Genomic DNA, 17,547 nt, shown 5'->3' on the forward strand with positions numbered 1-17,547 from the left:
CCCACCCTATGATCCACTTCCGCTTCCATGGTTTCATCCGCTGCCAGATCCACTCCCAGATATCTAAAACACTTCACTTCCTCCAGTTTTTCTCCATTCAAACTCACCTCCCAATTGACTTGACCCTCAACCCTACTGTACCTAATAACCTTGCTCTTATTCACATTTACTCTTAACTTTCTTCTTCCACACACTTTTCCAAACTCAGTCACCAGCTTCTGCAGTTTCTCACATGAGTCAGCCACCAGCGCTGTATCATCAGCGAACAACAACTGACTCACTTCCCAAGCTCTCTCATCCCCAACAGACTTCATACTTGCCCCTCTTTCCAAAACTCTTGCATTTACCTCCCTAACAACCCCATCCATAAACAAATTAAACAACCATGGAGACATCACACACCCCTGCCGCAAACCTACATTCACTGAGAACCAATCACTTTCCTCTCTTCCTACACGTACACATGCCTTACATCCTCGATAAAAACTTTTCACTGCTTCTAACAACTTTCCTCCCACACCATATATTCTTAATACCTTCCACAGAGCATCTCTATCAACTCTATCATATGCCTTCTCCAGATCCATAAATGCTACATACAAATCCATTTGCTTTTCTAAGTATTTCTCACATACATTCTTCAAAGCAAACACCTGATCCACACATCCTCTACCACTTCTGAAACCACACTGCTCTTCCCCAATCTATTCACCATTTCCCGCATTAGCGAGATAGCGTTGAGAACAGAGGACTGGGCCTTTGAGGGAATATCCTCACCTGGCCCCCTTCTCTGTTCCCTCTTTTGGAAAATTAAAATTAAAAAAAAAGCAAGAGGGGAGGATTTCCAGCCACCCGCTCCCTCCCCTTTTAGTCGCCTTCTACGACATGCAGGGAATACGTGGGAAGTATTCTTTCTCCCCTATCCCCTAGGGATAATATATATATATATATATATATATATATATATATATATATATATAGACATGCTGACAAAGATAAGAATGCAGCTTTGCATGCCTCAGGTGCAAGACAAGAAAATAAAGGAATTGTGATTGTAATTTTGATATGTGTCTGTGTTATGTATACATTTCTTGCATGTACAGCATGATGGCACATACTAAGTAATTCTCAAACAACTCAGTTAATGATCATCTCCAGAGTTTCAATTACAGAAGAACCAGCTGCAAGTCATATTAATTGTAGTACACAGTTCTGCACATTGTGTTGGCTGCCGCATATGTCAACCAATTGCCTGTAGCGTGTGTTGTAGGAATTATGAATGAATGAAATGATGAAAGATCATCTTAGCAAATATACACAAATCAACAGGGGTAAGTAGGGAGGCAGGATGGAAACAATGAAAATAAGGTAAAGCCTCATTAGATTGTGAAATAGGATGTCACACTCTCTGAGGTATAGAGTGAATCTGACGAATATCAGTGCTAGGTAAAGCTGCATTTTAGATGTGGTGAAGTATAAGTGACCTCAAAAGTAAAATACACAAGTCTCTACCCCTTCCAAGGACATGCTTCCATGTACTACTAAGAACAATTACAATCACAGTATATACTTACACACATTCATGTTTATCATAGTAATCAAAGATTGTGGAAGAAAACCAGAGGTTGTGAAGTAGATCAGTTTTTCACCATTCACCCACATATGATAAATTTACAATCTTTCATGCATCCATGTTGTATCTATTCCAACTTGCAAAACAACAGGAAGTCCCTATCCAACAAGATCATGTTTCTCATATTTGTTTCAGGTCAGCATGGAAGGAATAGTCATGTATGAATTAGAATAAAGTGCCTTTAATTTGGAGCAGTATTCTCAAAAATATATTAACTTTATAACACTTATGTAGTATTTGTAACTCACATTATACCCATACAATGAATGTAAGAGGGCTCTAGTTTTGTCTAATAATAGTAGCACTAATGTTTTTATTAGGGAAAAAGGTCTAACCTTGAATGAGACTTCCATAGAAGACACTGTGAAGACTCATGTTTTGAGAACAATATGGTGAAAGAGCTTACTCCTGCTATACCACCAAAGGAGAAAGCAATGGCACTTCTAACTGGTTCTTGTAACTGATCCTCCTATTGGTGAACCATGCTTGTCACCCTAACTGGCATTCATAGCCATTTATTGTTAAGATTTTTTTTTAGCAAGTGGATGTAACTGGTGGCTGTGGCCAGCCGTCCTAACCAGTGGTCTCCACTGGTGGTTCCCCAAGTGTCGGCACTGAGCACTTACTGACCTTGGGACTAATCATTATTTTATTTTTGCAAGCCCCTTACACTGCATGGTCGAGGTAGTGACTAACCGGACTTTCCTCCCTTATCTTCAAGAGGAGAAGGAGGAAGATCAATGTAAGTAAGTTCCTGGATGGCTTATGTGCTCCCCAGTGGCCACTCTTGTGGCTACACCACTGCCCTGCTTCCTTCGTCCTCTGTTTATTACTTATTTATCTTGTTTCTTGTACATTTATCATTTCTTCCACATCTGTTTTCTTTACATTCCCCCTCCTCCCCCAATTTCTTTAAGATCTCTTTCCTTACTTTATCTTACCCCACCCTCCTCACATCAGCCTTCATGTGCCCTTCAAGTTCCATGCACTAACTCTTCACTGTACCCAACTATTATCCTCATGATCATCTTTCTCTGTACTCTTCAGTTCTTCTCGATCCCTGTCCTCTGTACTTCCCGCAGTCTTCCCCTTCCACCATTTACTTCACCTGTCTTCTCCCTGTTTACTTTCTCTCTTTCCTTCCTTCACCTTTCCCTTCTCCAGTCATTCTTCTGTTCCTTTTACTATTTTCCTCTAACCCCCCCCCCATGCCATTCTTTTTCCATAACCTTCCTGCATTCCTGTTATCTGCCATCCCTTCTCCATATCTTCCTCAGCTCAAGCCTTCCTGATCTCTGCTCCTCCAAGCATTGTGTTTAGAGAAAGCTAAATGTTCCAGGTTTAATTTTACAGTAATTAAGTCATATAAGTAATGTTGGTACTAAAGCATCCTAGCTTGTATGATATCATACTCATTGTCTCAAAGTAATAATGCTTCAAAGGCTCTACTGGTTTTGTAAATAGTTAAGTTAAACCATATTCAGTAACATATACCAAAATGAGTTAGCTATTTTTTTTTTATTTAACTTCTTGATTTCTGTACATCATTAATGTCCTCATTCCTTTTAATGCTATGGGTATATTAATACAGGTTCATCTCTAGAATGAGTAAATAATTTCCTGGTCATGGGCAATGGATACACTTACTGATATACTTTCTGATAATTTCAGATGACAGGTAAATTATTGTTGTTTTAATCTGGTGAATAACAATTATATATCTATCTCTAGATTCCTGTTGTCTTTTTGTGTTAATGTAGAGAAGTCCATGTATTAAGACAGGTCTTTTTTGTTTTCCTACACATCTATTTCGCTTGAGATTTGAAACTTTCATACAAATATATATATGTTTATTTATTATGCTTTGTCGCTGTCTCCTGCGTCAGCAAGGTAGCGCAAGGAAACAGACAAAAGAATGGCCCAACCCACCCACATACACATGCATATACATACACGTCCACTTACGCAAATATACATACCTATACATCTCAATGTATACATATATATACAAACACAGACATATACATATGTACACATGCACATAATTCATAGTCTGCCTTTATTCATTCCCATCGCCACCCTGCCACACATGAAATAACAACCCCCTTCCCCCCTCATGTGCGCGAGGTAGCGCTAGGAAAAGACAACAAATGCCACATTTGTTCACACTCAGTCTCTAGCTGTCATGTAATAATGCACCGAAACCACAGCTCCCTTTTCACATCCAGGCCCCACAGAACTTTCCATCCTTTTCCCCAGACACTTCACATGTCCTGGTTCAATCCATTGACAGCACGTCGACCATGGTATACCACATCGTTCCAGTTCACTCTATTCCTTGCACGCCTTTCACCCTCCTGCATGTTCAGGCCCCAGTCACTCAAAATCTTTTTCACTCCATCTTTCCACATCCCATTTAGTCTTCTACTTCTCCTCATTCCCTCCACCTCTAACACATATATTCTCTTGGTCAATCTTTCCTCATTCATTCTCTCCATATGACCAAACCAATTCAAAACACTCTCTTCTGCTCTCTCAACCGCACTCTTTTTATTACCACACATCTCTCTTACCCTATCATTACTTGCTCGATCAAACCACCTCACACAACATATTGTCCTCAAACATTTCATTTCCAGCACATCCACCCTCCTCCGCACAACTCTATCCATAGCCCACGCCTCGCAACCATATAACATTGTTGGAACCACTATTCCTTCAAACATACCCATTTTTGCTTTCCGAGATAATGTTCTTGACTTCCACACATTCTTCAATGCTCCCAGAATTTTTCGCCCCCTCCCCCACCCTATGATTCACTTCCGCTTCCATGGTTCCATCCACTGCCAAATCCACTCCCAGACACCTAAAACACTTCACTTCCTCCAGTTTTTCTCCATTCAGACTTACCTCCCAATTGACTTGTCCCTCACCCCTACTGTACCTAATAACCTTGCTCTTATTCACATTTACTCTCAACTTTCTTCTTTCACACACTTTACCAAACTCAGTCACCAGCTTCTGCAGTTTCTCACGTGAATCAGCCACCAGCGCTGTATCATCAGTGAACAACAACTGACTCACTTCCCAAGCTCTCTCATCCACAAGTGACTGCATACTTGCCCCTCTTTCCAAAACTCTTGCATTCACCTCCCTAACAACCCCGTCCATAAACAAATTAAACAACCATGGAGACATTACACACCCCTGCCGCCAACCTACATTCACTGAGAACCAATCACTTTCCTCTCTTCCTACATGTACACATGCCTTACATCCTCAATAAAAACTTTTCATTGCTTCTAACAACTTGCCTCCCACACCATATATTCATAATACCTTCCATAGATCATCTCTATCAACTCTATCATATGCCTTCTCCAGATCCATAAATGCCCATTTGCTTTTCTAAGTATTTCTTACATGTATTCTTCAGAGCAAATACCTGATCCACACATCCTCTGCCACTTCTGAAACCACACTGCTCTTCCCCAATCTGATGCTGTGTACATGCCTTCACCCTCTCAATCAATACCCTCCCATATAATTTCCCAGGAATAATCAACAAACTTATACCTCTGTAATTTGAGCACTCACTCTTATCCCCTTTGCCTTTGTACAGTGGCACTGTGCAAGCATTCCGTCAATCCTCAGGAACCTCACCATGAGTCATACATACATTGAATAACCTTACTAACCAGTCATCAATATAGTCGCCCCCTTTTTTGATAAATTCCACTGCAATACCATCCAAACTTGCTGCCTTGCTGGCTTTCATCTTCCACAAAGCTTTCACTACCTCTTCTCTGTTTACCAAATCATTTTCCCTAACCCTCTCACTTTGCACACCACCTCGGCCAAAACACCCTTTATCTGCCACTCTATCATCAAACACATTCAACAGACCTTCAAAATACTCACTCCATCTCCTTCTCACATCACCACTACTTGTTATCACCTCCCCATTAGCACCTTCACTGAAGTTCCCATTTGTTCTCTTGTCTTACGCACTTTATTTACCTCCTTCCAAAATATCTTTTTATTCTCCCCAAAATTTAATGATACTCTCTCACCCCAACTCTCATTTGCCCTCTTTTTCACCTCTTGCACCTTTCTCTTGACCTCCTGCCGCTTTCTTTTATATATCTCCCACTCATTTGTATTATTTCTCTGCAAAAATCGTCTAAATGCCTCTCTCTTCTCTTTCACTAATAATCTTACTTCTTCATCCCACCAATCACTACCCTTTCTAATCTGCCCACCTCCCACGCTTCTCATGCCACAAGCATCTTTTGCGCAAGCCATCTCCACTTCCCTAAATATATCCCATTCCTCCCCCGCTTCCCTTATGTCCTTTATTCTCATATTTTTCCATTCTGTACTCAGTCTCTCCTGGTACTTCCTCACACAAGTCTCCTTCCCAAGCTCACTTACTCTCACCACTCTTTCACCCCAACACTCTCTCTTCTGAAAACCTTTACAAATCTTCACCTTTGCCTCAACAAGATAATGCTCAGACATCCCTCCAGTTGCACCTCTCAACACATTTTACATCCAAAAGTCTCTCTTTCGCGCGCTTCTCAATTAACACGTAATCCAATAACACTCTCTGGCCATCTATCCAACTTATATACGTATACTTATGTATATCTCTCTTTTTAAACCAGGTATTCCCAATCAGCAGCCCTTTTTCAGCACATAAATCTACAAGCTCTTCACCATTTCCATTTACAACACTGAACACCCCATGTTCACCAATTATTCCCTCAATTGCCACATTACTCACCTTTGCATTCAAATCACCCATCACTATAACCCGGTCTTGCGCATCAAAACTACTAAAACACTCACTCAGCTGCTCCCAAAACACTTGCCTTTCATGATCTTGCTTCTCATGACCAGGTGCATATGCACCAGTAATCACCCATCTCTCTCTATCCACTTTCAGTTTTACGCATATCAATCTAGAGATTACTTTCTTACACTCTATCACATACTCCCACCACTCCTGTTTCAGGAGTAGTGCTACTCCTTCCCTTGCTCTTGTCCTCTTACTAACTCCCTGACTTTACTCCCGAGACATTCCCAAACCACTCTTCCCCTTTACCCTTGAGCTTCGTTTCACTCAGAGCCAAAACATCCAGGTTCCTTTCCTCAAACATACTGCCTATCTCTCCATTTTTTCTCATCTTGGTTACATCCACACACATTTAGACACCCCAATCTGAGCCTTTGAGGAGGATGAGCACTCCCCGTGTGACTCCTTCTTCTGTTTCCCCTTTTAGAAAGTTGAAATACAAGGAGTGGAGGGTTTCCAGCCCCCTGCTCCTGTCCCCTTTAGTTGCCTTCTACGACACGCGAGGAATGCTTGGGAAGTATTCTTTCTCCCCTATCCTCAGGCACCTCACCATGAGTCATACATACATACATACTGTCTGCCTTTATTCATTCCCATCGCCACCCTGCCACACATGAAATAACAACCCCCTTCCCCCCTCATGTGCGCGAGGTAGCGCTAGGAAAAGACAACAAATGCCACATTTGTTCACACTCAGTCTCTAGCTGTCATGTAATAATGCACCGAAACCACAGCTCCCTTTTCACATCCAGGCCCCACAGAACTTTCCATCCTTTTCCCCAGACACTTCACATGTCCTGGTTCAATCCATTGACAGCACGTCGACCATGGTATACCACATCGTTCCAGTTCACTCTATTCCTTGCACGCCTTTCACCCTCCTGCATGTTCAGGCCCCAGTCACTCAAAATCTTTTTCACTCCATCTTTCCACATCCCATTTAGTCTTCTACTTCTCCTCATTCCCTCCACCTCTAACACATATATTCTCTTGGTCAATCTTTCCTCATTCATTCTCTCCATATGACCAAACCAATTCAAAACACTCTCTTCTGCTCTCTCAACCGCACTCTTTTTATTACCACACATCTCTCTTACCCTATCATTACTTGCTCGATCAAACCACCTCACACAACATATTGTCCTCAAACATTTCATTTCCAGCACATCCACCCTCCTCCGCACAACTCTATCCATAGCCCACGCCTCGCAACCATATAACATTGTTGGAACCACTATTCCTTCAAACATACCCATTTTTGCTTTCCGAGATAATGTTCTTGACTTCCACACATTCTTCAATGCTCCCAGAATTTTCGCCCCCTCCCCCACCCTATGATTCACTTCCGCTTCCATGGTTCCATCCACTGCCAAATCCACTCCCAGACACCTAAAACACTTCACTTCCTCCAGTTTTTCTCCATTCAGACTTACCTCCCAATTGACTTGTCCCTCACCCCTACTGTACCTAATAACCTTGCTCTTATTCACATTTACTCTCAACTTTCTTCTTTCACACACTTTACCAAACTCAGTCACCAGCTTCTGCAGTTTCTCACGTGAATCAGCCACCAGCGCTGTATCATCAGTGAACAACAACTGACTCACTTCCCAAGCTCTCTCATCCACAAGTGACTGCATACTTGCCCCTCTTTCCAAAACTCTTGCATTCACCTCCCTAACAACCCCGTCCATAAACAAATTAAACAACCATGGAGACATTACACACCCCTGCCGCCAACCTACATTCACTGAGAACCAATCACTTTCCTCTCTTCCTACATGTACACATGCCTTACATCCTCAATAAAAACTTTTCATTGCTTCTAACAACTTGCCTCCCACACCATATATTCATAATACCTTCCATAGATCATCTCTATCAACTCTATCATATGCCTTCTCCAGATCCATAAATGCCCATTTGCTTTTCTAAGTATTTCTTACATGTATTCTTCAGAGCAAATACCTGATCCACACATCCTCTGCCACTTCTGAAACCACACTGCTCTTCCCCAATCTGATGCTGTGTACATGCCTTCACCCTCTCAATCAATACCCTCCCATATAATTTCCCAGGAATAATCAACAAACTTATACCTCTGTAATTTGAGCACTCACTCTTATCCCCTTTGCCTTTGTACAGTGGCACTGTGCAAGCATTCCGTCAATCCTCAGGAACCTCACCATGAGTCATACATACATTGAATAACCTTACTAACCAGTCATCAATATAGTCGCCCCCTTTTTTGATAAATTCCACTGCAATACCATCCAAACTTGCTGCCTTGCTGGCTTTCATCTTCCACAAAGCTTTCACTACCTCTTCTCTGTTTACCAAATCATTTTCCCTAACCCTCTCACTTTGCACACCACCTCGGCCAAAACACCCTTTATCTGCCACTCTATCATCAAACACATTCAACAGACCTTCAAAATACTCACTCCATCTCCTTCTCACATCACCACTACTTGTTATCACCTCCCCATTAGCACCTTCACTGAAGTTCCCATTTGTTCTCTTGTCTTACGCACTTTATTTACCTCCTTCCAAAATATCTTTTTATTCTCCCCTAAAATTTAATGATACTCTCTCACCCCAACTCTCATTTGCCCTCTTTTTCACCTCTTGCACCTTTCTCTTGACCTCCTGCCGCTTTCTTTTATATATCTCCCACTCATTTGTATTATTTCTCTGCAAAAATCGTCTAAATGCCTCTCTCTTCTCTTTCACTAATAATCTTACTTCTTCATCCCACCAATCACTACCCTTTCTAATCTGCCCACCTCCCACGCTTCTCATGCCACAAGCATCTTTTGCGCAAGCCATCTCCACTTCCCTAAATATATCCCATTCCTCCCCCGCTTCCCCTTATGTCCTTTATTCTCATATTTTTCCATTCTGTACTCAGTCTCTCCTGGTACTTCCTCACACAAGTCTCCTTCCCAAGCTCACTTACTCTCACCACTCTTTCACCCCAACACTCTCTCTTCTGAAAACCTTTACAAATCTTCACCTTTGCCTCAACAAGATAATGCTCAGACATCCCTCCAGTTGCACCTCTCAACACATTTTACATCCAAAAGTCTCTCTTTCGCGCGCTTCTCAATTAACACGTAATCCAATAACACTCTCTGGCCATCTATCCAACTTATATACGTATACTTATGTATATCTCTCTTTTTAAACCAGGTATTCCCAATCAGCAGCCCTTTTTCAGCACATAAATCTACAAGCTCTTCACCATTTCCATTTACAACACTGAACACCCCATGTTCACCAATTATTCCCTCAATTGCCACATTACTCACCTTTGCATTCAAATCACCCATCACTATAACCCGGTCTTGCGCATCAAAACTACTAAAACACTCACTCAGCTGCTCCCAAAACACTTGCCTCTCATGATCTTGCTTCTCATGACCAGGTGCATATGCACCAGTAATCACCCATCTCTCTCTATCCACTTTCAGTTTTACGCATATCAATCTAGAGATTACTTTCTTACACTCTATCACATACTCCCACCACTCCTGTTTCAGGAGTAGTGCTACTCCTTCCCTTGCTCTTGTCCTCTCACTAACTCCCTGACTTTACTCCCGAGACATTCCCAAACCACTCTTCCCCTTTACCCTTGAGCTTCGTTTCACTCAGAGCCAAAACATCCAGGTTCCTTTCCTCAAACATACTGCCTATCTCTCCATTTTTCTCATCTTGGTTACATCCACACACATTTAGACACCCCAATCTGAGCCTTTGAGGAGGATGAGCACTCCCCGTGTGACTCCTTCTTCTGTTTCCCCTTTTAGAAAGTTGAAATACAAGGAGTGGAGGGTTTCCAGCCCCCTGCTCCTGTCCCCTTTAGTTGCCTTCTACGACATGCGAGGAATGCTTGGGAAGTATTCTTTCTCCCCTATCCTCAGGCACCTCACCATGAGTCATACATACATACATACTGTCTGCCTTTATTCATTCCCGTTGCCTACCCGCCACACATGAAATTACAATCCCTTCACCCCGCATGCATGCGAGGTAACGCTAGGAAAGACAACGAAGGCCACATTCATTCACACTCAGTCTCTAGCTGTCATGTATAACACACCGGAACCACAGTTCCCTTTCCACATCCAGGCCCCACAAAACTTTCCATGGTTTATCCCAGACGCTTCACATGCCCTGGTTCAACCCATTGACAGCACGTCGACACTAGTATACCACATCATTCCAGTTCACTCCATTCCTTGCAAGCCTTTCACCTTCCTGCATGTTTAGGCCCCAATTGCTCAAAATCTTTTTCACTCCATCTTTCCACCTCCAATTTGGTCTCCCACTTCTCGTTCCCTCCACCTCTGACACATATGTCCTCTTTGTCAATCTTTCCTCACTCAATCTCTCCACGTGACCAAACCATTTCAAAACACCCTCTTCTGCTCTCTCAACCACACTCTTTTTATTACCATTCATCTCTCTTACCCTTTCATTACTTACTCGATCAAACCACCTCACACCACATATTGTCCTCAAACATTTCATTTCCAACATATCCACCCTCCTCTGCACAACTTTATCTATAGCCCACACTTCGCAGCCATATAATATTGTTGGAACCACAGTTCCTTCAAACATACCCATTTTCGCTTTCCGAGATAATGTTCTCACCTTCCACACATTTTTCAACGCCCCCAGAACTTTCGCCCCTCCCCCACCCTATGACTCCCACCTCCATGGTTGCAGCCACTGCCAAATCCACTTCCAGATATCTAAAACACTTCACTTCCTCCAGTTTTTCTCCATTCAAACTTACCTCCCAACTGACTTGTCCCTCAACCCTACTGTACCTAATAACCTTGCTCTTATTCATATATTCTCTCAGCTTTCTTCCTTCACACACTTTATCAAAATCAGTAACCAGCTTCTGCAATTTCTCACCTGAATCAGCCACCAGTGCTGTATCATCAGCTAACAACAACTGACTCACTTCCCAAGCTTTCTCATCCACAACAGACTGCATACTTGCCCTTCTCTCCAAAACTCTTGCATTCACCTCCCTAACAACCCCATCCGTAGACAAATTAAACAATCATGGAGACATCACACACCCCTGCCACAAACCGACATTCACTGGGAACCAATCACTTTCCAGTCACACATGCCTTACATCCTGAATAAAAACTTTTCACTGCTTCTAACAACTTGCCTCCCACACAATATACTCTTAATACCTTCCACAGAGCATCTCTATCAACTCTATCATATGCCTTCTCCAGATCCATGAATGCTACATACAAATCCATTTGCTTTTCTAAGTATTTCTCACATACATTCTTCAAAGCAAACACCTGATCCACACATCCTCTACCACTTCTGAAACCACACTGCTCTTCCCAAATCTGATGCTCTGTACATGCCTTCACCCTCTCAATCAATACCCTCCCATATAATTTCCCAGGAACACTCAATAAACTTATACCTCTGTAATTTGGTAACCCTCACACTTAATCCACCCTATGTTTTGGCTCTGTTAGTGTCATTATAATCAGCCCTTGGCTGAGAAAAGATATATATACTACATGCTATATTTCACAGGATGGAATATTGTTACATTAAGATTTTCTTGGTAAGTTAGTCATCATCTTTTAACATGTTTTATGAAGGATCACTGTCCTTTTATTTTGATTATTGTTTGCTAGTAAGTTAAAAGGTTCATGTTAACAGAGGTAACTGCCTCAACAGATTGAGCTGCAGTGGATGGTGATGACCTGTGATCCTTCCAGTCCAGAGCGAGAGACCTGCCCAGAGCTTCCAGTAAGTTGACTGATTATAATTAACATTACTGCACCAGAGTGGATCTCTTACTGCACTACTGGGAGATTCAGTCATCCATTCTTGATAATCACATGCAGTCATTTATTCAAATGATGCTAAATTGATTAATCCTTCTTGTAGATGTTTGTCTATGTGGACTTTAGAATCTCAGGACTACAGTAAACAGATCAGTGAAAGGTAACAAAATATATGCTCGTAGAGTATTTATGAAGAGTAACATTTTACTTTTAATGAAAGAAAACCAGGCATTTGTAAATAATCAAACTTTTACATTGCAGATAACTCTACATTTTCTTTTTGTGAATATAGTGTCTTATCCTGGTATTCATACCTGACTTTGATCTTTCTTCAGAATATATCACAGATATACAGCCTTGTGACAAAAAAAATCCTTATACAGGTACACCAAGTATTTTCTGGCACTCTTGGTTTGAAAGCCTTGCCGGATTACCCATTTTGCTGGACCAACTGTGGTCATGTAATAATAATTCATCAACACACCTCTAACCCACTAATTATACATCTCCCACGCATCTAAAGTATAGCATGGACTGCTAGAAATCTGAATTATACAAATATTAAATGTTTGAGCACCCTAAGATGGTAAGTCTGTCCATAGATTGCTTGAATCCTGTGGGGTCTTCTTCGTCTTCTGTTGTTAGTGTTTTCCTAGGTGTGTATCGCCAGAATAATGCAGTTTCATCAGCATTATGCACCTGATCAGGACTGAGGTGTTTGTTAACTATGGGTTTCACAAATTTGGCAACATACTCGGCAGTTCCTTTGTGGTTTGCAGATCGCTTTTCTCCGCACGCTTTATTCATGGAAATTCCATGACACTTCTTGAATCTTTGAAGCCATCTTTCACTGTAGTCATGCTCATGTTGTAATATAAGTTCTTTATGGAACAGCTTAGCCTGGTCCATTATCATGCTACCTGAGAAGTCCACTCCGACGCTGTTGAAACCATTCCATCATCACTTGATCGTGGTCAGTACTCTTACCATCTTTCATTGTTTTTCTAATTGTCATTTGCTTCTTGGAATTGCTGTCTGCATAGAATTTCAGTGTTTTCTCCCTTTGCTTCTTTATATCATAAACAGTTGATGAACCAATACTGTAGATGTCACACAGCTTGCACACCGAAACACCATGGTCCATTTTTTTCAACAGTTCTACTTAATCTTGGATCGATATGGACTGGTGTTTACGTTTGACATCATGACTGATGCTCTCATATGTCTTAGAAGCCATAGCTAGGGTTGAATTCAAGCAAAATAAGCTAAGAGTCTCACAGAATTGCAGTATCACCACCAAGTGCAGTGTAAAGAATGTTAATAAGCGCACCCTGCACACGTCATCTGTGGCCACCCAGTAAACTATCTGGTGGCCTCAGTAATTTCAAGTTCCCTCCTGTAATTTTGTCCGGACTAAAGGGGGTGCTGAACCATCAGTTGCCAGAAATTTGGTGATGTACCTGTATTATATGTTTCCTTTATAAATCTCACGTCTTGCCTCTACCAGCCTGTGAGGAAAAGGAACATGCTGGAGAATGAGGTACAAGAGCAATTTCAAAGGGTCATAATAGATCACTTGATATATGTCTACTTCCACACAGATGGCTCCAAGACAGATTAATATGTGGATGCAAAGGTGTGGTCGAATAAATGTTCTTTTAAGATACACTCTGCTAAACTATACATCTTTTATCAATGTGGAATTATTTCCCATTGATAAAGCCATAGATTGTATCATTAATTCTATTCATATCAAATCAGTAATTATCTCCAATTCATTATCAGCTCTTTAAAACTATAGATTATGATTACACGAAGTTGAATGAAATTCAGGATATTATTATCAATAAATCAAACTCATGTAACAAAGATATCTTCATTTGGTTACCTGGTCAATGCAACATTGATAGCAGTGAACAAGCAGACTGGTTGGCTTAGTCGAACTCAGGAAGGTTGTTCCAGTCCCTTGGGAGCTGGGATTCTGCCTCTCTTTGGAAAAGAAATCAGTATTTCCTTTGTGGCAGAGACAGTGGACCAGCCTGACCATCACAAAAAAAATACAAGTCAGAAGCAGTGGACTGAACAACTTCATACAGGAGGAATAGAAGGGAGGAATTCACATTAGCCCATCTACATCTCAACTGCACAAACAGCACCCACCTACAACAGATCATACCAAGATGTTCAACATGTTCAAGGAACCTAACAATTAACCATGTACTTTTTCAGTGCAATAGATACAACAAACCAAAGGAGAAATTAGTACAGTACTTTAAGAGAAGAAAAGTAAACTCCAATTATAAGCTCCTTGGTGATAACATTAGTATAATTAACAAATTGATTATCTTCCTCAAGGAAACAAAAATAAGATGATATAACGTGGTGCGTCGGTTCAGCTCATTTGCGGGCCTGGCTTCAGGGTGTGGCTGCTTTTGCTTTAGGCTGTTTGTGTTAGGCAGATCTACTTGCTCTTTACACTGCTGGACTTGAACAGGAATGTTTTAGTATCTGGAGCTGGTTCTGGTGTTGTGTCAAGCTGACAAATTATCGGTTTCCTATTTCCTAACTTATGTATGTATTGTATGTCAAGTAGAGAGCCTTTCTTTTTCGTACTGTATGTATTGCATGTCAGGGTGAAGGCCTCTTGTCTAATCTGTCCAAACCTTTCACAGTCCTGGCAGCTGCACCAGTGGATGCTGTGCCCCTCTGCGTTGTTTGCTGCCATATTGACACACAGTCACTCGCCAACCTTCTATTCCAATATCTATATTTTGTTTTCCTATTTTATTTTGTCATCTATATGTATTAAATTTAGGGGAGAAAGAATACTTCCCATGTATTCCCTGTGTGTTGTAGAAGTCAACTAAAAGGGGAGGGAGCAGGGGCTGCAAATCCTCCCCTCCCATTTTTTTTTATTTTCCAAAAGAAGGAATAGAGAAGGGGGCCAAGTGAGGATATTCATTCTAAGGCTCAGTCCACTGTTCTTAACGCTACCTCGCTAATGTGGGAAATGGCGAATATGTATGAAAAGAAAGAAAATAGGAACTTAGTCAAAAATCAAAAATGGTTGCAGGCCTAATGACCTTCTTCATAGGTTGTTGGCCATTATACCCAACAAACCAACCTTCCTCTATGAGACAGACCACTCCATGCTGTTGGTCAGAAGGGTTCATGCATCAACAAAGAGAAGTTCCTTCATCCACTTGCTGTTATTCTTGATGATGCAGCATTTGTGTATGGATTACATTGTAATTTTTTATCAGAAATTATGCTTAATTAGAAGTTCAATACAACTTGAAGATACAACCTGCGGCCCCATGATAGTCCAGTCCACAACTAGGACAAGGACCCCTTTTTTTCTGTAGATGAAAATCTGATTATGCTCCATGATCAGATCGTAGATTCTGATGATGGGTTGTCAAGAAGACAAGGCATAAGCAAATCATATTCTTTGCACCTTACAAGGAAAATATAACTAAAGATTACTTTGCTGTTGAAAGGAAACTATGAATAAAGATTAAGTTGATGTTATGATATTCTTGTTATTATTGCTACTCACCTTATTAACCATGGAAAGCCTGCAGAAGCAAAGAACTCGATCACACATACAAGTCGCCTCCAAAGATCATCAATACTGAAGGCCTGTCTGTGTTGGACAAGGGTTGCAATAGGATATGTATTTTATCTCTCCTTCCAGACTTGTTCAAGCACAATATTAATGAGATATGTTCCATACTCTTCCACAACCCAATTTTCTAATTAGTATATTCATTATATATACATGATGCTTGGTTTTTTGTTGTAAATTCATGAAATTTTTGTACAACCACTGCATACAATTTCCTTAATATTGTGTAATACTGTAATTTGATTAATATTTACATACACCACACACTATTCCATAAGTCATAAAGATTCAGAGATTAATAAACAGGTACAGTACTTCCTGTCATAAACATACTTTTAAATATTCAATCTTATAGTTATATACGAGAACAAACACTGCATTGTTCACATAGTGTTCATCTGACCAGGCATCTGCTTGATGTAAATCATTATGGTGCATTGGATTACTTGTCCTCCCTTTGGTATTTGATACTTGATGTAAAACTGCATTTATTTGTGCTATATTACAGTGGATGAAAGCCTTTAGATATAAATAATCTATTTATTTATGAAACTGATTGTTCATGGATACATAAGCGAATCAGAACAGCTTATGGGAGGAAATGTGTCCAAAAGTATCTCAAGAAAGTATTCCCACCATTTTATAACATTGTCAAAGGTACGCTTAGCTTGATTTAAAGTAAGTTTTACATATACGTAGTAATGCTTGTCAGGAATGCATGTTCTGTTAACCGCAATGCCTCTGTACAGTTGAGTGTCAGGCATTAAATACTTATTCAGTATTCTCCAGTAGTCAGTTTATACTCTCTTTCCTTTGGAAAATTCATGTAACTGATTCCATGAAGTCCCTGAAGGTGCTGGATAATGGGAGGTCAACTGTATTTTGAATTATGAAACATCTTAGAAAGTGCAGAGACAGATATGTACCAACCTTATTGTTGTGCTATCTAAGCTAATTAATTTTGGTTTTATTTAACCATAATACTTTATACTTTATACTCGTTCTCTCCATCTGACCAAACTATTTCAATGCACTCTCTTCTGTTCTCTCGGCCGCACTCTTTTCGTTGCCACGCGTCTCTCTTCCCCTTTCATTGCTTGCTCGATCAAACCACCTCACACCACATGTTGTCCTCAGGCATATCATTTCCAGCACATCCGCCCTCCTCCGCACAGCCCTGTCTGTGGCCCGCGCCTCGCAAACATGTAACATTGTTGGAAAAACTAGTCCCTCAAACATACCCATGTATGTGTGTGCTGTGTGTGTGTGTGTGTGTGTGTATGTGTGTGTCTGTGTCTGTGTATCTAATTGACGTGTATAGGAAACCGACGAACGCACGTCGATGTGTATGTAGTGGAGAGTGAACTGATGGCCACAAGGATACCGTTATACATGCGTACATCTCCAGAGCCTTGCAGACATGCTCCTTATGATCTCTCTTGGATCAGGAATAACTGGTGACGCGTCAGGTCTCAGTCAACAGTAACTACCGCAACACTAGTTTCGATTCTATTCTTAGGACATTTCTGCAGCGGCTAATGTCATCACCATCACCGGAGTAGCAAGCTAGTTTGACTGTATAGTA

General features: G+C 41.0%; 1 protein-coding gene across 1 annotated transcript in view; it reads left to right on the forward strand.

The window, feature by feature from the left end:
* LOC139749883 (uncharacterized) overlaps positions 1 to 17,547 on the forward strand; it is a 293,444-nt gene that overhangs the window by 154,350 nt on the left and 121,547 nt on the right. Inside the window, 2 exon segments of the mRNA XM_071664262.1 lie at positions 2,355 to 2,375; positions 12,225 to 12,296. Coding sequence (XP_071520363.1) covers positions 2,355 to 2,375; positions 12,225 to 12,296 — 93 coding nt within the window.

The sequence above is a fragment of the Panulirus ornatus genome, chromosome 8 (genome assembly GCF_036320965.1).
Source record: "Panulirus ornatus isolate Po-2019 chromosome 8, ASM3632096v1, whole genome shotgun sequence".
Classification (NCBI taxonomy): domain Eukaryota; kingdom Metazoa; phylum Arthropoda; class Malacostraca; order Decapoda; family Palinuridae; genus Panulirus; species Panulirus ornatus.